Source organism: Lontra canadensis, unplaced genomic scaffold (genome assembly GCF_010015895.1).
Source record: "Lontra canadensis isolate GAN:19392208 unplaced genomic scaffold, GSC_riverotter_1.0 scaffold155, whole genome shotgun sequence".
In the NCBI taxonomy this organism is placed as follows: domain Eukaryota; kingdom Metazoa; phylum Chordata; class Mammalia; order Carnivora; family Mustelidae; genus Lontra; species Lontra canadensis.
Window position 1 is genome coordinate 2,209,991 of NW_022631149.1, and position 23,308 is coordinate 2,233,298.

Here is a 23,308-nt window from a genome sequence, read left to right on the forward strand (position 1 = left end):
GGCTGGTGAGAGAGTAACACCCCTCCCCAAAGATCTCCATGCCCTGGTCCCAGCCAACTGTGGATATGTGACTTTATATGGCAAAAGGGACTCCGTAAATGCGATTCAGTGAAGGATTTTGACATGAGGATTATCTGGTAGGTCCAATCTAATCACGAAGGTTTTTATTAATGAAAAAATGCAGCAGGAGGGCCTGAGTCAAGAGAAGTGACCTGAGCAGCGGCATGGGCCGCCTGGAGAAGCTAAACACTGCTTCTCTCTCAGAACCTCCAGAAAGAGCACAGCTCTGCTCATGCCTTGATTTTGGCCCAGTGAGACTTCTGACCTGCAGAACTCTAAAAAAAACCCATCTCAAGTCACCACACATACGGTAATTGGTTACAGCAGCAACAAGAAACAGGGGTTCCCTTTCTCCTCCATCCGCAGCCTCATTGACCTTCGTAGTCACCCACTTTCTGTGTTCAACGTGTGTCCTTCTGACTCACCTTCTGGCTCTAAACCCATGAAAAAGAAATACCTAGAAAGTTGGTTGTGTGCTTTTCAGAATGCAAGTACTGGACATGGTATGGCACCGTCGTTCCCATTTAATATTTTGTTCCCCACCACCAGCCCCGTCTCAATATTATGTATTACCACTTTTCCAACACACCTTCCGGCCTTTTCGCCCAGCACGCCCCCGCTAAGTCCCCTCTTGGGTCTTGGGCCCGGGCCCACCCTGGGAGGTGGTGTTGGGATTAAGAAGTCTGGAATCAGAGTTTTGCAAACAGCTGCTCAGAGACCGACGACTGGGAGCCGCGTCTCCGGACTCCGAGGCCGAGGCGCCTTCCGGTCGGTGGCCCTGCCGCGGTGCCCGGGTTGGGGGCGGGGGATAGTTGGAGGCGGGGAAGCCCAGCACCCCGCGACCCCGGCCCCGCAGGTCCGCGCGCACAGGCGGCGCCGGCCGGGGCTGGCGCGGGCGCGCGGAGGGCGGGACCGGCGGGCGCCTGGGCTGGGCCGCGACGTGCTCGAGGAAGTTCAGTCTGGCCAGAGCCGAGCCCGGTCTCCGGAGGGGTCGGCGCGGGGCGGCGGGGCGGCGGGGCGGCGGCGGCGGGGCGGTGGGGCGGCGGCGGCAGGGCCAGGTGTGACGCGGCGCGAGGCGCGGGAGGTGCGGGGGCCCCGGCGCCCCGCCCCCTCCGCCCGCGGCTCGCGGCTCGGGTTACCTGCGGCGGGTGGGCGGAGCGGCCTTTCCGGTCTGCGCCGGTCTCCAGTCTCTCGGGGCGGTGGAGCCGGGAAGTGGGAGAGGGAGCGAAGGAGGCGGAGACTGCGGAGCCTCGCCGCCCGGCCGGGCTCCGACGAGAGGGGCTGCATGGCGCGGCCGGCGCGGCTCTGCGGGCTGTGGGCGCTGTTGCTCTGCGCCGGCGGCGGCGGCGCGGTCGCCGCGCCCACCGGTGAGTGCGGCCGCGGGCTCGGGGCGGCGGCCGAGGGGGGCCGGGGTGCTGCGGCGAGGGAGGGCGCTGGGGGGCGGGGGCGGGGGGCGATCACCTCACGACGATCGGTGCTCGGGGACCGCAGCCTGCGGCGCCCCGTTCGAGGGGCGGGGGGCGGGAGCGACGGGGCATTCCCAGGTCGCGGGCGGCGGTGGCGGCGGTGGCGGAGCGGGACGACGACTCGCCGCCTCACTTCCCTCGCGTCGTCGGGAAGAGCTGGGGAGCTCGGGGCCCAGGCGCGGGAGAGAAGTTTGCCCGCGGTGTCGGAGGGCGGCGGGCCGGGACCCGGCCGGTCACCCGGGTGGGGATGAGGGGGCCTGGAGGCGGTGGAGTCGGCGACCGAGGTCCGGGCAAGCGGGGAATCGCCCCGGGTCTCCTTGCCCGGGACCCCGCCTGTCGAGTGCGGGGGTGGAGTTGAAAGGAGCTCCGGAAGACCCGGGTCCTCGGAGAATAAGGGACGTGAGGGCTACGGCTTCCTCTGGATTTTGAGAAATCCGTTTGGAAACCCGGAGCAGCATCCGGGTGCACGCCTTGTTTCTTTAATGACCCTTATATTTGGAAATAATTGTCGGTTTACAGGAAAGTTGCCAGGGTACTCCCGCGGGTTCGTGTGTACCCCTCACCCTGTGCGGCAACTTTTCATTAATCAACCGGGCAGAGTTCTGCCGGGAAGAGTAGAATGACTTCCTCCCGGACAGCTCCCTGCTCCAGTGGCCTGGTCACGTTGGGTGACAATAGCAGCTCCAAATTAGAGAGCTTTTATTACCATATTGACACAAACACCCACAGTTTGCCCATTGCCTTTTCACCAGTGCGTGGTGCTTTGAAACCCAAGTTGAAATGCTGATTGGGCAATCTCGATGCCCTCTATTGATTCAGTCAACACAACGAATGCAGTCCGCTCTGTGCCAGGTGGTGTTCTAGGGGCTGAGGATGGGAGGGGGCGGTGAGTGCCGCAGACGAAGCCCCTGCGCTGTACGCTTCTGTGCTATTGGCAGAGGCCTCCGGGGGCGGGGGGAGGCGGGAAGTAAAATATCAGGTATGTCAGATGGCGCCAAGTACAATCAAGAAAAACGAAGCAGAGAAGGGGTTTGCCATTATAGATAGGGTGAAGCGGGAAGCCTTTACTGAAAGGTGGCATTTAGAGTGGAGGCCGCAGGCAGGTTTGAGGTTTCCAGTTAATAATTATTCAAGCTTCTGCGTTGTTTAGTCCTGAGCCAGGCTCTGGGGGTTCGTGGAGAACCTTAGAGGGTTCAGCCTAACCCTTGCTACCCCCCCCCCCTCCCGCCACCTGCTTCCAGTTCAGGAGGGGATGGGGATCGCTTCCATATGTGGAAGCTCAGTCCAGAGAAAGGAAGGGACTGGTTGAGGGTCATCCCACTCATTAGGGTCCTGATTTTCACCGTCCTGCCCCAACACCTTCCCTCCTACAGACTCCCCCCCACACACACACCTGAAACAACAGCTGGCCTTCTAGATCATCCCCTGCCACCCCCACTTAATCACATTTTGTCTCAGCGGTTCATTGCGAACTTGGTAACTTAGAATACAGAAGCTCTTTTCCCATTAGAAATACTGAGAGACTCGCAAGGAGATGTGGTGAAGGAAAAACAAAACAAAACGGGACTCAAGTTTTCATGCTCTGACATTTCCCAGCTGTGGGGCTCTGGGCTGATCATTTCCCCGTGCTCACGTGGCAGTTTTCTGATCCGTAAATTCTGAGGGCCCTTCCTAGCTCTAAGCTTCTCTGTGTTCATAAATATGATTTGGTTACTGGCTTTGTTTAGTCTCTTCGGGCTGCTGGGCCATGTGGTGCCATGCGTTAATAACCACAACTAGCCTTTATATACTGTTTAAGATACTCTGTGTAGGGCAGTGTTCTGAGTGTTTCTGCTTACGTTGTTTCATTTCATCTTTACACAAAACCTATGCTGTGGGCACTGCTGTGAGTCCCCACTTTGTACATGAGGTAGCTGAGGCATGGTGAGGTTCAGAGCCTTGCTCCAGGTCTCGTGGGGTACGTGGTCTGACTCCAGAGGTCACGCTCTTGACCATGGTATTCAGTGCCTCCCTCTGTCGAAGGGAGGGGGGGTCCTTGGCTGGGAGAGGAGCTGAGCACCTCCCAGAGCTGCAGGGCAGGACTGGTTGGAAACCCTGAACGGTTGTATAAGGTCATCGGTTATGAAGTGATTGATTGTGTATTGGAGACTCGCTTTATAATTGCCATGGCATATGGTTCAAACCCTAAGCACTGTAGGCATCCGGAAGACGGAGAGCTGTGAGGGCTGGCAGTTGCATGGAAGTGGTAAAAACTTGAGCTAGACCTTCAGGATGGGGGGAATCCGAGTGGGTGGAGAAGTTCTTCCTAGGTGGGGGAGACCAGCAGGAGCCTAGACGCAGGAGTGTGGGGGAGAGGGTCTTGCTCCCTCTGTGGGCAACGAGCAGCCCGGCTGGGCAGGAGGGTGCGTTGGCAAAGTCAGTCCAGGCAGAAGAGTTTCGTTTGCCCATGAAGGCCCTGAGCGGGGCACAGTGTGGGGGGAAATGACAGCGGAGGAGAAGCAAGCATGAAGACTTCCCCGGGTGACAGGAATCGCTGGAGTATAAAGCTACACGGGGCTCTGGGGTTGAAGATGTCCCCTAGACGGATGTGTTGTGAATGCCTCCTGTCTGGGGCTGTGATTTAACTGGTGTCAGCCTGCCTCACGGGGCCCAGCAGAGCATGCTGGTGTGGTTGGAATGATTAAGAGAGTCGTTACAAGAAGAAAGGGATAGACATTGATGACTGACTAGATGTAAGGGAAGGAGGCGGTGACTCATTTATGACTGTGATTTCCTTAACTTTTCCGGGAATAGGCATGCCTCTGCCAGCTCCTGGGATGGAATAGGAGGGAGCAAAAACGAATCGCCAAGCAACACGCCTTATTAGAAAGAGCACGGTCTGTGTCCTAAGTAGAATGGGACACTGTGCTAGGTAACTGTACAGACTCACTCGAGGTCTGAGTCGGGGGGCGGGGGGAGGGGTGACCCACTTGAGTCCCTCCCGCCTGCCCATTCCCCTTTCTGAAGGCAATGATCAACCTTTAAAAAGAAGTAGTTGAGGGGCGCCTGGGTGGCTCAGCGGGTTAAAGCCTCTGCCTTCGGCTCGGGTCATGATCCCAGGGTCCTGGGATTGAGCCCCGCATCGGGCTCCCTGCTCAGCAGGGAGACTGCTTCTCCCCCTTTCCTCTCTCTGCCTGCCTGTCTGCCTACTTGTGATCTCTGTCAAATAAATAAAAATAAAAATATTAAAAAAAAAGAAGTAGTTGAAATTCGATGTCTGACTTGTTCTGTCCCACAGACGGGTCCATTTCACAGACAACCAAAGCAACTGTTGAGAGCTGTTTTGTTTCTTCAAAAAGAAAGTAGATAGCTAACATTGACATAGTACTCGCTCCGGCCCAGGCACTGTTCAGAGCATTTTATCTGTATTGACTCATTTCATCCTCACAATGACTCTTTTCTGATGGGTTATTATTTTCATGCTTGTGTTGTACCTAAGGAAACTAGAGCAGAGAGAGGAGGTTAAGTAACTTGCCACCTACTACGTAGCAGAGCTGGGACAGGAACTCGGGCTGTCGGGCTCCAGAGTCCATGATCTTAGTCCTGCACTGTACTGAGATTATATTTTGTCTTACACATGAGGAACTGTCAGAGATCTTTAGAAGTACAGTCACCACTTATGTATGTACATATCTCAGTGTGTCATACATATATACACACGTATTCATATATATCTAAACTTTGGAGACTATATTTTAACTTTCCGTATGTGTGTGTCTGTGCGCGCACTCATGTGTGAATGTATTTTAAAGTATAAGAAGTAGAAAAATCTCAAGGGAAATGGAAGGGACCATTAGGTGGGAAACAAAACGGTGGCAGTTAGCCACAAGTAGCCTAAAAATGCAAACCAATTAGAAGATTTAACTAAAAGACACTTCAGAACAGATGGAGAAAAATAAACCCACTGGAGAGATTAGGAATCATGCGGGCCATTGTTCTGGCAAAATACTGAAGTTAAAAAGTAGATTTTATAAGTCGCCTTGAAAATTGAAGTGTGATTTATGTGAACTATAAATAGGTAGTATTTTTTTTTTTTTTAATCAGGGCTTTAATTTTTGTGCGGGGATGGGAAGGTAGAGCGTCAGCAAGTTTGCTGCACTCTGTTTCTGGAAAGTGCAGAATAAGGCCGATAAGGCTAAAGTAGATTATAGTCTTCAGGAGGAACAAAGTTTTTATTTTTTTATTGTTTATGTATTTATTTGTTTATTTTAAGATTTATTTGAGAGAGAGACAGAGAAAGGGAGGGGGTGGGAGGGAAGGGCAGAGAGAGAGGGAGAGAGAATCTCCATGCTGAGCGGGGAGCCCAAGACGGGGCTCGATCTCACAACCCTGAAATCATGACCCGAGCTGAAACCGAGTCTGGTTCTCAGCTGACTGAGCCACCCAGCTGCCCCGGCACAAAGGTTTTATTAAGGGTTCTGTAGTTGACGAATGATTTGTCTTCAAAAGTTTCATCCATGTGATGTTAGAAAGACCAAAATGGAGTAGCTGTACTCGCCAGTCATCGCTTCGAATCCTCGCGTTAGCCCTGTTGCCCGAGCCGCGGGGGCTTCCAGACGAGAGCTGGGCTCTGGTGCAGTGCAGTAGGAATTTTCTGCTCCTCCCCACAGTTGGGCCTTTGGTCAGCCTTGTGGAAAAACTAATGGGGGAAGAGTCGGGAAAGAGGGAATGAGTATGGAGAGTCCAGGGCCTTTGCAGGCTACTATGAATACAACTGACCTTTGGGGAAATGCCAACTACGTAATGCCTGTGGGGCTCCTGTTGGGGGATAAAAGGCATTTTTTGTCCCGTTAAAGAAGAAGGTAATGGTATAAGTAGTTACGGATTATATTATTATTATGTTATTATTATTATTACAGTTTCTGGGGGACGATTCTGGTAGTCCTGGTCACCCGGGCTGTTGGCAAAGTTTGAAATGATGTTTCATTCCCCCAACCCCTGCTCTGTGCCTTTCCCTGTTTTTGGCAGAAGCATTAAAACTCCTTTCACTGATGATAGAGCTGGTCCAAAATAATAGGTTCACTAAATATTTTGGTAGAGGCAGTGGTGGGTTTTCTCCAAATGAAACACATTTTTAAGACACTGGTTCAGTTTCTCCTCCTCTCTTCCCTCTTTAGATTAGTCAAAGCTACAGTCCCAGCTGTGTAGTGTCAGACCTCAGGGGAGCAACAAGAACTATTAAATCTTCCTCAGTATTTCTTTGGAAAAGTTATAACAGTTAACCAGGTCACGATGAAAGATGTGCTGCTTGAGGTCGCCCACGGAGCTGCAGAGATTGAAGTGGTTGCGTCGAGTGAGGTGTCGATCCCAGGCATAGGGGACCCCAGACTCCTGCAGGAGGGAAAGGGAGATTTAAGACCATACTCTTCCCTTTGTCCACACTCTAGCAGGTAGTTAAGAATGTGGCCTTGCGGGGCGCCTGGGTGGCTCAGTCGTTGCACATCCGCCTTTGGCTCAGGTCATGATCCCAGGGTCCTGGGATCAAACCCCGCAACCGGCTCCCTGCTCTGCGGGAAGCCTGCTTCTTCTTCTCACACTTCCCCTGCTTGTGTTCCCTCTCTTGCTGTGTCTCCCTGTCAAATAAAAAAAAAATCTTAAAAAAAAAAAAGAATGTGGCCTTGGAGGCACACTTTCTGGGTATGTATCCTGGCTCTGCCGTTTATGATCTATGGGACATGGGGCAAGTGACTCAGTGTTCTTGTCCTCGGTCACGTCATCTTTAAGATGAGCTGATAGTTCTATCTCGCAAGACGGTTGTGACGAGCCAGTGGATTAGTGAGGAGAGTACTAGGAACAGTGCCTGGCTCAATAAATTCTAGCTGTTGTTTTATTCTTCTTGACATCCAGGACTGGGAGGAATGGCTTTCATGGCCTACTGAAAATGCTGGCTGATGTTGATAAATTTATTTCTTGTGCTTGATTTGAGCAGAAACCCAGCCACCTGTGACGAATTTGAGTGTTTCTGTTGAAAACCTCTGCACGGTCATATGGACATGGGATCCTCCTGAAGGAGCCAGCCCGAATTGCACCTTATGGTATTTTAGTCACTTTGACAACAAGCAGGATAAGGTGAGTGTTCTAGAACGTATTCTACTGATGAGGTAAAGTGAACACCATGAACTGGAGCCAAGAATAAACGGAATTCTAATCTTACTTCAAAGTGGGAATTTTGTTTTGGGTCGTGTCCCAATTTTACCTGGGAAAATGACTATGAAAAGACTGTTGGAAAAAAAAAAAGCTGAGCATTTGAACATTTGAAAATATTTGCTCATTATCTGATAATCAAATGCAATGAGATTACCCTGTTAGGAAATGCCAGATATCTTTTATCCACTAGGCACTCAACAAACAATTATGTGAAAATGTGTTCCCGTGTTCCTGCCTGTCGCCTTGTATGCAGACCACACGTTCACTGTCTTGCTAACGACATGCACACAGATATGCAAGAACCATGCAAACACCAGAGTGAATGGCCACATGGCAAGTGAGAAAGTAAGACGTCCGGGGCAGATAGGGTTGACTAGGTTTCCCGATGCCGGACGAAAAATGAGGGGAACGTTCAGCCTTCCCAGTCAGATGTGGACAGCTGGCGCAAGCAAGTTTTTCTTAACAGGATTGGATCATTTCAGATTCTTTTTTTTTTTTTTTGTAGATTCTTTATGATAGTCTTATTCAATGGAATTTTCGCTCAGGCCTAATCAGCTTGCAGCCCCTTCTCTTCGACAGCTTCTTCAAAGCATCAGATCATCTGTCCAAAACTGTTTTATATCTTTATGCCTCCTTTCAGTGACGGGGGAGGTCAGGGACATTTGGGGTTGAATTCGTCCAGAATCATGAGGAGGCTGAATGAGAAATTGAATTAGTGACAGGGCTTTGGCTCCGTGAATCAGGTTCATGCAGCTCGGTGGCACGGAGAGTCAGAACTGGGTTCTCGTTGGTGGACCACTCAGCTGTCTGTGTGGCCTGGGCAAGTTACCTAACCTCTCTGAGCCTTAGTTTCCTACTGTGTAAAGTATGGCTCTACTCACTTCCCTGGCTTCCTGGGACATGACAAATAACATATGTGAAAGCTTAATAAATTGAGGATGGAAAAAGTTCTTCCTTTGGAGAGAAACTTGCTAATCCGCCATCCTGCTGCAGTGCTCATTATAGCTCAGGTGTTCACTGATGAAAAATTGAGGCTACTCAGAAGTATTTGCATTTTACTTATTTTTGTAAAGATTTATTTATTTATTTTATAGAGAGAGTGCAGTGGGGATGGGCACAGGGAGAGGGAGAGAGAATCCTCAAGCAGACTCCCCAGTGAGCATGGACAAACAGGGGCCTCAATCCCAGGACCCTAAGATCATGACCTGAGCCAAAATCAAGAGTCAGCTGTTTAACCAGCTGAGCCACCCAGGCGCCCCAGAAGTATTTGCATTTTAAAGGAGGTTCTCTAAACCCCAATAGACTTTTTTCTAGAGAAGGTGTACAGATGGCCAACAGACATGTGAAAAGATGCTTAATATCACTCACCGTTGGGGAAATACAAATCAAAACCACAATTAGACAAATCACCTAGCAGTATCTACTAGGTCAGGATGGCTAGTATCAAAAAGACGAGAAATATCAGGGCATCTGGCTGGCTCAGTCAGTGGCGCATGCAACTCTTGATCTCGGGGTTGAGCCCCACATTGGCTGTAGAGATTATTTAATAACAAAATCTTAAAAAAAAAAAAGGACAAGAAATCTTAAGTGTTGGCAAGGATGTGGAGACAAGGGAACCCTCTTGCACTATTGTTGGGAATGTAAATTGGTATAGCCACTATGGAAAACAATAATGGAGGTTCCTCAAAAAATTAAAAATAGAACTGCCGTAGATCTAGCAATTCCACTTCTGGGTATATATGTGAAGAAAATGAAAACACTCATTCAAAAATATACATGAAGCCCTTTGTGTATTGCAGCATCATTTACAGTGGCCGATTTGGTTTTTTTTTTTTAAGATTTTATTTATTTATTTGACACAGAGAGAGAGATCACAAGTAGGCAGAGAGGCAGGCAGAGAGAGAGGGGGGAACAGGCTCCCCGCTGAGCAGAGAGCCCGATGCAGGGCTCGATCCCAGGACCCTGAGATCATGACCCGAGCCAAAGGCAGAGGCTTAACCCTCTGAGCCACCCAGGCGCCCCCAGTGGCCGATTTGTAATAGCTAAGGGATAGAAGCAACAATCTAAGTGTCCATTGATAGATGAATGGATAAAGAAGTTGTGGGAGATATATGTATAGATATATAATATTACTCAGCTACAAAAAAGAACGAAATGTGGCCACTTGCGACACCGTGGTTGGAACCAGAGACAAATACCATATGATTGCACTCTTGTGGAGTCAAAAAAATAAAAGAAACCAACAAAATCAAACAGAAACAGATTCATAGATACGGAGAACAAACTGATGGTTGCCGGGGATGGGGGGGAATGGGTGAAGTAGGTGAAGGGAATTAAGGCATACAGACTTTCAGTTTTAAAATAAATTTTAAGTCATGGAGATGAAAAGTACAGCATAGGGAATATAGCCAATTTCGTAATAACTGTGTGGTGACAGATGGTAACTAGACTTAATGTGGGGATCACTGAGTAAGGTATGTAAATGTGGAATCACTATGTTGTACACTGGAAATGACTATCACGTTATTGGTCAACTATACTTCAATTAAAAAAAAAGCAAACGGGCGCCTGGGTGGCTCAGTGGGTTAAAGCCTCTGCCTTTGGCTCAGGTCATGATCTCAGGGTCCTGGGATGGAGTCCCGAGTTGGGCTGTCTGCTCAGCAGGGAGCCCGCTTCCCCCACCCCTCTGCCTACTTGTGATCTCTCTCCCTCTCTCTGTCAAAGAAGTAAATAAGATCTTAAAAACAAAAAAAGCAAACAAACAAGAAAAGAGATGCTCTCAGTGCAGAAGACTGTAATACTTTCAGGAGTTGAGTTCCCCTTTTTAAACTGTTGGCTTCCTCTTATTCCTAAAGAGGGGCTGTAGGCATTTGGATTCTTGGTGGCAACTTTCCTAGTTCAGCCTTGAGAAATTCCAGGAAAGACCTTTAAGTGCTTTTCCTAAGTATCTCGTTGAAACTCAGGAGAGGTCACCTTTGTTTCCTAACAGGTCCATATTCACTAGCCAGCTGTACACACCTGAGGATCGATCGGGGAGACATGGTGGTGGTCTAGCCTAGAAACAGGGCTCATTCTGCAGTGTAGACACAGACATTTAGAGTTGAAAGTGACTTTAGGAGGCAATGGAATTAGACAGCATTGGGTTTGAACATTTGTCTCTTCCCCTTTCGGAGGTGTGTGACCCTGAGCAAGTCACTTAACCTCTCTGAGCCTTCATTTCCTTGTTTGTGAAATGCTGGGGTAGGACCTACTTCGTGTGAATGGTGCATGTGGTGCATGTGTTCAAGGAGATGGTGTTCGTAATGCACCTGACACCACGTCAACATTCAATCACCGTCAGCTTTTACTATTATTATTATTGTTAGGTTGAATCACATGAAATTGTTGATTCTTTAGGTCATATGGTTCAACCTAATATTACCTTCCATTTTGCCACTGAAGAGACCAGATGGAGACCACAAAGGGTGACCTCTGCCTAAGGCCTGCTCCTTTATATTCCAGCCATGTGACGGTGTTGATGGCTGCTGCCCTCCTGGTGAACATGGATTATCCCTTGTAAGCAGTGATGGGAGATTTCCTGGCCAACCTTTTGAAGTTTGTAACCCTGAGGCTGGCAGTGAACGGCAGGAGTGATCTCCCTCTCCCCTCTCCATCCTTCAGACAAAGCATTAGCATCGTCAGACAGAACTGGGGCGCATATGCCCTTTGAAGCATATTGAAGGAGCGGGTTTGGCATAATTTGTAATGTTGGGGGGCTTAGGTGACTGTCTAAAGATCCTGAGTTGCTAAGTGAGATAAACCCTTGAGGTTGTTTTCAGTCTTCAGACTGGAGGATCATTAACACAGGAGCTGGGGCTTCCCAGATGATTTTTCTAAGAATACAAGCTCAGTTTTAAGTGGCTGCCCTCCACCATTGTTTTAGCAGTATCTACTAGTTTCCCAATCTGGCAAGTAGAAGGAGGATCTGGCCTCAAGTTTTGTTTTTGTTTTTGTTTTCTCGTTTGCTGTTGTTAAAAGAATGTTGATTTATGTGCTTTGGCGTCAGATTAGATCTCTTTCATCACCCAGAGATAGCGAGTCTCACTAGGTGAATAAATTACAAAGGCATCCAGAGGGGCAGAAGCTGAGGCCCAAGCTCTTTTTCTACTGAGAAAGGAATCTGGAATTGGGAAAGGTGTGATCCAGCCAAATGCACATTGGTCCTGAGGGGAGGGTCCAGTTCAGGACGCTGGCCTTGGTTTTTGATAAATTTTCAAATAAGCCCAGATTCCCCAAGGGGTGGAGTGGAATGTTGTCCTACAGCAGCTACCAGGGGAGTGAGTCACCGCCTCCGAAAGTCACGTGGGAGCCTCCACACAACCTCCTTGGGATCCGAGGGGAGGGATTTAGTTTCTTGTCTGATAGAGATGTGCTACCCTTGGTGATCATTGACAACTGGGGTTTCTTCTTTTTTCATGCCAACTTAATATTATTTACCTTAAACTTTGAAAGAGATTTTTTTTAAGATTTTTATTTATTTGAGAGAGAGAAAGAGAGCACAAGCAAGGGGAGTGGCAAAGGGAGAGGGAGAAGCAGGCTCCCCGCTGAGCAGGGAGCCTAATGCGAGGCTCCATCCCAGGACTCTAAGATCATGACCTGAGCCGAAGGCAGACACTTAACCAACTCAGCCACCCAGGCGCCCCTGAAAGAGATTTTTAAAAATTACTTTGTTTTTCTCCCTCTGGTCTCTTTCCTGAGTTGTTATTTATATGCCCTCAAGGGCAAGGTTCAGATTAAGTACTTAAGTATTTTTTTAACTTAAAAAATTCGATTATAATAAAAATCTTTGCTTAATAAAATTCCTCAGCCTTCTCACTGGAACAATATCTAATATACTAAGAGAACTGGGGTTTTTCCCATGATGATTCTGATTTATGGCATTTAACCATACATGTTCCGCCTGGTTTATTCAAAGGACAGACAGGAATTATCTTCCAAACAGGAATTATCGAGGATCTTTGAGTCAGGGTGGCTCCTTTCGAGGTATATAGGACTCAGGCTTGGTAAAATTGTGATCTTGGTGAAATTTGCACTTGGAACTTTCGTGCCACCGTTACCGTGATCCTGGGGCTGGTCTTCGCTTTCACAGGCTGAGAACCCTCATTTCCCCAGCACACATTCATCTCTCAACGGCCAATTCCTTAATCTGGCATGAGAACGATCACAGTGAAAAAACATTTTAGAAAGTTTTCTGTTGGCATAACTGGTGTGTTCCTTCCCTGTAGGCAGCAACTATGTAGAAAGCCAAACGATAAGTAGGTTTCCTGTGAAGGAATCAGAAATTAGTTGTGAAAATGCACTTGGCTAAGAGTAGCTAGAGGTCTCACTGAAGGTGGGCACGTCTTTGCCGGGACAGAAGTAACTCAGTGTCCGTGGGGCCAAATCCTCCTCTTCACTCCTTGCCAGGAGTCTGCTCACGTACATACCTTTCTTTGTCTTTTCTTCAGGGCTGACCAGCTGGCTCCCTTTTCAGAGTGCTGTCTTGCTTGGGCCTAAGAGCTGTTCAGTTTCTCTAATTTGATTTTTTTGTGTGTCTTTGTTATGATTCATTAATTGTTGGTCTGCTAGCTGTCTGTCCGAGGGCACCCTTACTTCTTGGGTTTGGGGGTTGTCACAGCTGCCTTCATGCTCAGCTGGCCGCAGGCGTGGGAAATGGCCGAGTAGCTCCTTAGGGGGGCAGATAGAAGTAAATTTGACGAATTTTCCACTTCAAGGCCATCAGCACGTATCTAAAAGGAAATGCTGCCTCCAACTTGAGTCAGAAACCATTGCAAAACAGGAAGCTCCTTGGAGCTCTGATTAAAAGCAGCTTCATTCTTAATAATTCCCACTCTTTTCAGCTTGGGAGATGTTAATTTCCTTAACGGCCCTCTAATCTCATTATTCTGAATTGTAATGCCCAGATTTGTGATTTACATCTGTATGCTCTCTAGAAGTCCGCTTTCTGTAGCACCACAAGCCCATCTATTTTACAGAATAAGGGTGTGGTATACTCAGTGCATGTAGCATCCCTTGAAATCTCTATGCTTGTGCGAGGGAGTCAGAAGGGTCAAACGGTACAGAAAGATGTTTAATGAAATCTCTCTCTTTGGTCCCTCAGGCCCTCCTTTCCTTTCTGTCCTCACAGGTGACCAGGATTACTGGATTTTTTTTTTTAATTTTTCTAACCCTTCTCATTTCCTTTTGTTTTTTTTTTTTTAAGATTTTATTTATTTATTTGACAGAGATTACAAGTAGGCAGAGAGGCAGTCAGAGAGAGGAGGAAGCAGGCTCCCTGCTGAGCAGAGAGCCCGATGTGGGGCGATATGGGGCGATGTGGGGCGATGTGGGGTGATGTGGGGCGATGTGGGGCGATGTGGGGCTCTATCCCAGGACCCTGGGATCATGACCTGAGCCGAAGGCAGAGGCTTTAACCCGCTGAGCCACCCAGGTGCCCCAAGATTACTGGATTCTCAAAGCAATTTGTACCTTGATCTTGATAATATACTGCATCTAGTTAGGAAGTGAATTTTTTTAAAAAGATTTATTTATTCATTTTTAGAGAGAGAGAGGGAGCGTAGGAAGGATGGGCAAAGGGAGAGGTAGAGAGAAACCCAAGCAGGCTCTGTGCTGAGCTCAGAGCCCAATTCCAGGCTCGATCTCATGACCCTAAGATCACAACCTGAGCCGAAACCAAGAGCTGGACGCTTAACTGACTGCGCCAGCCAGGCACCCCTAGGAATTGAGTTTTGATAATCTTATTGTGTTACCTTTAAAATTTTAGACAGTTGATGCGTGAGCATGGTAGGTTTATAGGCAAATGTCATGATGTTTATACATTTAAAATGTGGGAATTTGTCTTTTCTCTCTCCTGGGGTTTCTCAACGGTGGTACCACTGACATTTGGCGCGAGATGATTCTTTGCTGTGGGGGGAGGCAAAGCTGTCCTGGGCACCGAGCCATGTTCAGCAGCATCCTTGGCCTCTACGTACTACAGGCCAGTGGCAGTGCCCTCCTAAGTTGTGACAACCCAGCATGTTCCCCAGGATGGGGGGAGCGGGGAGAGCAAAATCACCGTGGGTTGATAGTCACTGACCTATGCCATCTGATAATCTTCCTTTTTTTCTTTTTTAAAACACATTTGAACATGCTGATGTTTTATTACCTACGTGTATTGCTGTATGTTTGCTAGAGCAATGCCTTTTTACAATTTCCTAACCTTAGAAAATTGCTCCTGAAACCCATCGTTCCAAAGAAGTACCCCTGAACGAGAGGATTTGTCTGCAAGTGGGGTCCCAGTGCAGCACCAGTGAAAGTGACAATCCTAGCATTTTGGTGGAGAAGTGCACCCCGCCCCCGGAAGGTAACAACCAAAAGCACTGTTTGTTGGTACTTTGGGGGATAAAGGCAAATTATCCATGTGTTTATGTTCAGTGTTCGTTAATTCCTTCAGTTTTCAAATATTTGCTGAGTCTGATTAGTTCTAGGCACGTGTATATTAGGTGATAAATACGAGGACGTCCCTGCCTTCGAGGTGCTCAGGACTTGAATAACTGTGCCTCAGAGTTCTATAGCATGTTATAATTTGGCATGTAATATACACACATATACACCCTCCCCTAAGTTGAGCCTCGGAAGCTTATCTTGTGAATCGAGCAAGGCATGGATTATCACCCTGATCCATTTCATGAGGAAGAAGGGAACCAAGTGGGTTGCTCTAAGCTTTCAGATTACAGGTCCAGTGCCTTAAAGAAACCCAAAGTACTGTCTTCCTCATTTGATAGAAAGATTAGCTTGATATGCAAGATATAGTTGGAGAAAGATGATTTAAAAGGAAAATGGGATTGCTAGCCTAGCTCCAGTTCAGGACAAGCCTCGGGGAAAGCTTTCACATGGTCAGGTTAGTCATTTCATTGCCCCGCCTCTTCCCGCCTGACACCTAGTTCCTTCTGGCACTTGGGCTGCTTGCAGGGAGGAGCTTATCCTGGTGAAGGGCAGGGCTCCTGGAGCCCAGATGTCCTAGAGTCTCAGCTCTGCCAGTGAACAGCTGCGTGACATTTAGCAGATGACTTAGCCCTTACCCACTTCACTTTCCTCATCTGTAAAATGGGGTTGATGATAGTTCCTGCCTCCCAGGACTATTGAAAGGATTACGGAAGTCAGTACGTGTGAGGTACTTAGAATAGCACCCGGCTAAGAGTAAATGCTGGGTACATCTCATCTATGAATCCCAGTTCACCCCGTGTTTGGAGGGGTCCCATCTCTCCCAGTTCCAAACCTCAGCACTATGTGGCCTGTTCTCCAGGCCCTTCCCTCTACCTGCGTTGCACAGATCAAAAGTATATGAAGTCTCGTTTGTAAAATTATAGAATTCAGTGTTGCCACGAGGCTGGGAGCCTGTTTTAAAACAACTTACCTCCCCTCCTCTCATTTCTTTAGAAGTTTAATAAATAATCTGAAAAGCCTAACTTGTAGTACAACAGTAAAATGGTTGAGGATGTCTCTGGACAATACCCCTTCCTGAATCCCAACGTGATGCCTTAACTCAGAAGGCTTTATAACAGTAGAGACTTCAGATGATAACGATTATACAGCTCCTAAAGTCCTACCACACAGTCAACAGCTACCAGGAGTTATATTAATGCTCACTTCCCCCCAGATTGCTTCAGGAGGAATGCTTTGTCTTTTAAAACAAGCTGTGTTAGTATCGTCAAAAGACAGGAAGGTAAATTTTATCTCAGTAGACTTGTTTTCTTTAAAGACGGGTAGAGATATGGGTTGCTTGTGTTTCCACATTCATGTAGGAATGCCGTACTCGTTTCCTGCCATGGAAATATGATTTGACCTTGAAACGCTCTTTCCAGTTAGGAATACAAAGTTAGGGTCCCTCAGTGATAGAAAAGATATTTTTTTGGGATCTGGAGGTGAGAAAGAAAATTATAACAAGTTAGGTTTGGGTTTTCTCCATCCTGGGTGCCTCTTTTTTTGGTAAGATTTTTATTTATTTATTTATTTTTAAAGATTTTTATTTATTTATTTGACAGACAGAGATCACAAGTAGGCAGAGAGGCAGGCAGAGAGAGAGAGAGAGAGAGAGGAGGAAGCAGGCTCCCTGCTGAGCAGAGAGCCAGATGTGGGGCTCGATCATGGCCTGAGCTGAAGGCAGAGGCTTAACCCACTGAGCCACCCAGGCGCCTCTTTATTTATCTGATAGAGAGATCACAAGTAGGCAGAGAGGCAGGTAGAGAGAGGGGGAAGCAGGCTCCCCGCTGAGCAGAGAGCCCGATGTAGGGCTCGATCCCGGGACCCTGAGATCATGACCAGAGCTGAAGGCAGAGGCTTAACCCACTGAGCCACCCAGGTGCCCCATCATGGGTGCCTTCTGGGTAAAATGGGGTGAGAGATCAGGCTTTGGCTTTCTAGAAAAGCACTCTCACCATCCCTCGTGCCCCAGAGGGTTTGGCGGGTTGGTCTGACAGGGCAAGAAGCATCCTAAATCCTTGGCTGGGTTTTCTAGGTGATCCCGAGTCCGCTGTGACTGAGCTACAATGCGTCTGGCACAACCTGAGCTACATGAAGTGTACTTGGCTCCCTGGGAAGAATGCAAGTCCCGACACCAACTATACCCTCTACTACTGGTGAGTGTGTGCGGGAGACGTGCGGGGAAAGGACGGGTCATGATGGTTTGGGGCACCCTGCGATCCAACCTACTTGAAAACCGAAACCGAGAAAAGAACAGCCTGGTTTTGGGGGCTTTATTGTTTTTTGTTTTTGTTTTTGTTTCTAAGATTTTCTTTACTCATTTTGAGATTGAGAGCACAAACACATGGGGGCAGGGGCAGGGAGGGGCGGCAGAGGGAGAGAGACAATCTCCAGTAGACTCCCCGCTGAGCATGGAGCCCGACTCGGGGCTCGATCTCACTACCTCGAGATCATGAGCTGAGCCAAAACCAAGAGTCGGATGCTTAACCAAACTGAGCCACCCAGATGCCCCTATTTATCATTATTTTTAATTGAGGTATAAATTGACATACAATATATGTTAGTTTCAGGTATACGACATAGTGATTCAACAATTCTTTCCATTACTCAGGGCTCAGTACAGTTGTCACCTGTCACCATACCATGTTATTACAATATTACTGACTCTATTGCCTATGCTGTGCTTTTCATCTCCCTGACTTATTTATTTTATACCTGGAAGTTTGTGCCTTTTAATTCCCTTTGTCTGTTTCACCTGCCTTCCACCCCCCTCCCCTCTGGCAACCACCAGTTTGTTCTCTGTATTTAAGAGTGTGTTTGTTTTTTAGATTCCACATAGAAGTGAAATCCTGTGGTATTTGTCTTTCTCTGCCTTATTTCACTTAGCACAATACCCTCTAGGTCCATCCATGTTGATGCAAATGGCAAGAGCTCATTTTTTTATGGCCGAGTGGTATTCCATTGTGTATATATACCACATCTTCTTTTTACAAACCCAAGAAGATGGGCAGTTTGCTTCAGTGGAACGTGCATCTGCTTTTGGTGTCTACTCTCTAAAAATACCTTTTAAAAAATGTGTAAGTGTAGATCCACAGGATGTTGCAAAAAATGTACCGGGAGACCCCAGAGTACCCTTCATGCAGGTTCTCTCAGAGGTAACATGGCCTATAACTAGAAGGCGATATCAAAACCAGAAAGTTGCTGTGGTTCCAGTCCACCCACCTTACTCAGATTTCACCAGTGTCACATGCATTCGTGTGTGTGTATGATATGTGTATGCGCGTGTGTAGTTCTGCGTAATTGTATCACATGTGTAAATATAGGATAGTTCCCTTACCACAAGGATCCCCTGAATTGCTATTTTATGCCCATACCCTCCTCCCTTCTGGAACCCCCTCCACCTTCCCCTCCTCCAAGTCTCTAACCTCTGGCAATTACTAATCTGTTCTCCATCTCTATATTTTTGTCATTTCAAGAATGTTACTAGAGTAGACATAGCATGTAACTGTTTGAGGCTGACTTTTTTTTAAACTGTGCGTAATACCCTTGAGGTCCCTCCAAGTTGTTGAATCAGTACTTCATCTCTTCCTTTTTTTTTTTGTTCCATGGTATGGAAGTGCCAGTTTGTTTAAACATTTATTCATTGAGGGATATCCTGGTTCTTTCTAATTGTTTGCAGCTATGAATAAAGCTGCTGTAAATACTCATGTGCAGGTTTTTATGTGAGCATAACTTTTCATATCTCTGGAAGAAATGCCCAAGAGTACAATTGCTGGGTCACATGGTAATTGCATATTTTGTGTTATAGAAAACTGCCAAACGATTTTCTAGCGTGACTGTGCCATTTTATATTCCCACCAGCAATGTATGAGTGATTGGTATCTACCTTTAAAAAAGGAAAATGGTATCATCCCACCTGAAATGAATATAACATTGTATGTCAACTCTACATTGATTAAAAAAAATTAATGAACTGATGAGAAAACAACTATTTAAAAAAAAGTAGGTTAGCGCCCCACATTATAACGTATCTGAGGTCAGTGTGCATATCCACAAATTTTGTTAAATTTCTAAATTAATCTTCAAGCATTTCCTTTCGTTTCAAGCCTGGAGTTATTAGCCACAGAACAAGGAAGGAAGGACCAGGTTAATCAGTTCAATTCAGTGAGATTTTATTTGGCACACATTGCGGGTAAAGCACTGAATAGGAAGCAGAGCTATGAGACATGGCTCTTTGCTCATAAAGTTTCAAACGTAGACGGGGAGAGACCACATCCAACAGTTATCTGTATAAAAATAACAGTGTATGATGGCAAGCAGAGGCACAAACTCTCTTTAGAAGCTAGGTGGAGCTTGGGGGTGTGGCGGTGGTAGCAGGGCGCAGCTGGGGGGCTTGGATGAAGGGGGTGGGCTGCACACACGGGTTCCCCGAGCGCGGGCGCTGGGGAAGAGCGCTGAGGAAGGGGCATGTGATACCAGGCTGGAGAAGCGGGAGAGCTTGCGTCGGCAGTGCGCTTTCCACATGGCCTTGACCCTCCTTCTGTCCTTCCTTCAGACTGCCTCTGAGAGAATGGGGTGCAGAGGGCCATGTGCAGGACTTCCGAAACTAGAGGATAAACATGGCCTTGGCTCCTGGAATGTCCATTTTGCCCGATGACGTGAAGAGACGTATTTTGGGTGTCTCAAAGCACTCTGCGGATCCCAGAGTCACAGGACCGGCTGGCCAGGGCCCTGGAGGCTTCGCACCCACTCTCCTCCCCTGCTGTGCAGGGTGCTCCCCACCAAGTCCGCCTGGGAGGCCCGCCAGCACGGAGACTGTGTGTGGTTCCGTCTCCAGGGCTGTTTTTTCCCCCAAGATAAACAATTCTCATTTGAGGTTTTGTAGTTTCACTTGTCCACTTGTGGTAATTGTTTCTCCTTTCATTAAAGTCCCGCAGTGGCTCCCCAGTGGCTTTGGGATAAGGTCCAAACTCCTCAGCACTACGGACAAAAGCCCTTTCTGACCTGGCTCCTTCCGCCCGGTCCAGCCCCAGCCTCCCCCTCCTCCTGCTAGGCTCCTCCACCCTCCAGCATCTTACCGTCCAGCCCGCACCCAGCGCCTTTCAGTTCCTCAAACAGGCCCTACAGATGCTTCAGTGGAACGGTGGCAGCATGCCACGTCCCCTCACAGCACAGACCTCGTCCTTTCACCTGCACACCTCTGCTTTGTCCTCGTCTCAGCTCAGACATCACTTCCCTCCCAGAATGCCTTCCTTTATCTCTCAAATCTCGATGCATGCTGGACCATCATGTCCCGCGTACCTTGCACATTCCTGTGTCATAGTACACAGCACATTGTGTCGTCACTTCCTGTTTCCTCAGCGGTGGCCCTCCCCAGGCTGCCATCTCCCTTGAGAGCAGAGGCTGTGTCTTGTTACCCTTGGCGCCTGACACATGGCAGGGGCTCCAGAAGTAAGGTTGAAATGCGCTGTAGGATCCAGAGCTTAGAGAATATTCGGGATTAGCATGAGGACTTAGGAGGGGTTGGCAACTCAGGAGCATTATGGTCCAGGAGTAGAAAGAGAGAAGGACTGAGTCAGTTGGACTCCCCCGAAGAATTGCTAGAGAAGGGGCCAGAGAACTAAGCCTTAAAAGGAGTAGCCTGGCTCTGATGAGGTCGGGGAGAGCTGTCAGTACAGGCTCTTACGATGTCTTAGAAGCTGGGAGCATCCCTGTGTTTATTATGCTGTCAGCTCCTCTTGCTTTCCCTGGATTGTTGTTGGTAAAATCATAGGGAAAAACCTTTAGAGTCTGTGTCTGCTCAAGGAGCAGGGGAAGGAAGGAAAAGCAGGAAAACCGTCCCTCAGTCCATGGCCACCCGTGCAGGAGTCAGGGTGGTGCTGGAGGTGAGCACTGGCCCTGTCCTTGGAGTTCGTCTGTGCCAAAGACAGGGAGGTACCTTGAGGCACGCACTAGCACAAAACAAGTCTTCGTGCCAATTGCGAAACCTGCCACCTCTGGGTGGGTAAATTATTAAAATATTGGACCCACCAATTGGAACAAGAATTCTTTTTCCTCTGGGTTGAAATAGCCCTCTTCCTCTGGGCCAATGCAGCCTCTTGCCAAAGCTGAGAGCAGATGGGGCTCGGGCTGGCTGTCAGCCCTCAGATGATGCCTCAGTGTGGGTATGACTGGCAGCCGTGGGAGGTGGCTCACGAAGCCGTCACAAGAGAGTGGTTCGCTGGTGCCCCAGGGGGTGGGTGTTGGGGACACCACTGCTTGTCCTGCGTGTTCCCAGCATCGGTCATCAGCGTGGACTCTTTCTGTAGCATGTATGACCTGTGCTGTCCAATACGGAAGCCATGACATCCCTGTGACGACTCACATACAAATTCAAATTAATTAAACTTAAGTCAAATGCAGACTTCGATTGCACGGTCTTACTAGTCCCCTTCACGCATGGCTAGTGGCTCCTGCCTTGGACAGCACGGATAGCAAACGGTCTGCAATCCCAGAAAATCTCCTCGGATGGTGCTAGTTACAGATTCTATAGTCTTCTGCCCTCAGCACCCTGCAGCTTTTTCTGTTAACAGATTATTCGTTAAATGGGCGTAGTGATGTTAGTGCTGTCTCTTAAGGTTGTTGTAAGGGCTGTTACTGGGTGAACAGTGGTCGGAGCTATGCCAGCTGCTAACACATACAGAGTAAGCAATCAGTGCATGAGAGCTGTTTTGTTTTGTTTTGTTTTAATTCATCCCCACTGCCTTGCAGATGCAGCCAGTACGCATTGGTGGCTTCTTCCCCCACTTGGAAGAATTAGCAGCTTGTCCTTACCTCCTCTACCCCTGCCTCCCCTAGAGAGATCCTTTCCAATCAAAACCACAAAAGAAAGGCAGGTGCTTGACTCGTTCATTATCAAGCACTGGGAACTGGTTTAGGTTTGGGTACCAGTTTAAATCCCGTCAAACGAACTGCCAGAGACTGTGTCCCAGTTAGAAACTGGAGTCACTTTGAAGTCCCAGGGCAATGACTTGTGGTTCTACAGGGCTAGTATGACATTGAAAGGAGCCTGACCGTAATAGCTCCAGACTAGGGGCACCTGGGTGGCTCAGTCGTTAAGCCTCTGCCTTCAGCTCAGGTTATGATCCCAGGGTCTTGGGATGGAGCCCCGCAGCCAGCTCTCTGCTTACCTGGGAGTCTGCTTTTCCCTCTCTCCCTTTGCCTCTCTTCCCAGCTTGTGATCTCTCTCAGCATAAATAAAATAAAAAAAAAAAAGTAGCTACAGGGCCCCTGGGTGGCTTAGTTGATTAAGCGACTGCCTTCGGCTCAGGTCATGATCCTGGAGTCCTGGGATCAAGTCCTGCATTGGGCTCCCTGCTTGGTAGGCAGTCTGCTTCTCCCTCTGACCCTCCCTCTTCTCATGCTCGCTCTCACTCTCGCTCTCTGTCTCTCTGTCTCATTCTCTCTCTTAAATAAATAATAAAATCTTTTAAAAAAACAAAACAGAACTACAGGCTAGTTCTGCCAATGAATTTTAGGGAATTTCTTACCACATTAATCATCTTCAGATGGGGAAATTGTCTTTAAATCTGGCCATTTCCTCCTTATGTCTATAGTGTGATTCTGTGGAGGATTTCAGTGTCTGAATCTTCACAGGAAGCACCTGAATGCCTTCTGGTTCTGGTTTGTTATCTCGTATTTTGCAAGAAGTCCCCAAAATCTGTCTTTTCAAAACCCAATATTTCCTCTTTTGTTATTTTGTCCATATTACAACAAAAAATTTTTTTTTTAATTTCTTATCTGGGGTCCATGAAAGTATGTGAAACACCCAAGGTACCGAAGTGAAAAAGGAATCTTAATGATTGCCCATTAGAGAAGTCCCTTTCACTGGTTGAAAAAAATTAATGTTCTGCCTAGTTATTTTTTTTAAGTTATGTAACAAAAGTATCATAAATTTCTTCAGTTTCTGTTTCTGGATGTGGGTGGAGAATATTCCAGGCCTGTCTGATCTAAAAACTAGCCATGGCACTAACTTAGTTTCTAAGACTGTATTCATTCATGAACCACAGGGGCCTACAACTAGGAGAGAAACTCGATGTACCATCTCTTAAGGGACA

At 47.9% G+C, this 23,308-nt stretch overlaps 1 protein-coding gene across 1 annotated transcript in view; it reads left to right on the forward strand.

Annotated features, from left to right (window-relative positions):
* The first annotated feature begins 1,187 nt into the window (after positions 1-1,187).
* IL13RA1 (interleukin 13 receptor subunit alpha 1) overlaps positions 1,188-23,308 on the forward strand; it is a 52,825-nt gene continuing 30,704 nt past the window's right edge. Inside the window, exons 1-4 of the mRNA XM_032844781.1 lie at positions 1,188-1,427; positions 7,495-7,634; positions 14,955-15,093; positions 17,248-17,368. Of these exons, the coding sequence (XP_032700672.1) occupies positions 1,346-1,427; positions 7,495-7,634; positions 14,955-15,093; positions 17,248-17,368 (482 nt within the window). The 5' untranslated portion in view covers positions 1,188-1,345. The remainder of the gene's footprint in view (positions 1,428-7,494; positions 7,635-14,954; positions 15,094-17,247; positions 17,369-23,308) is intronic.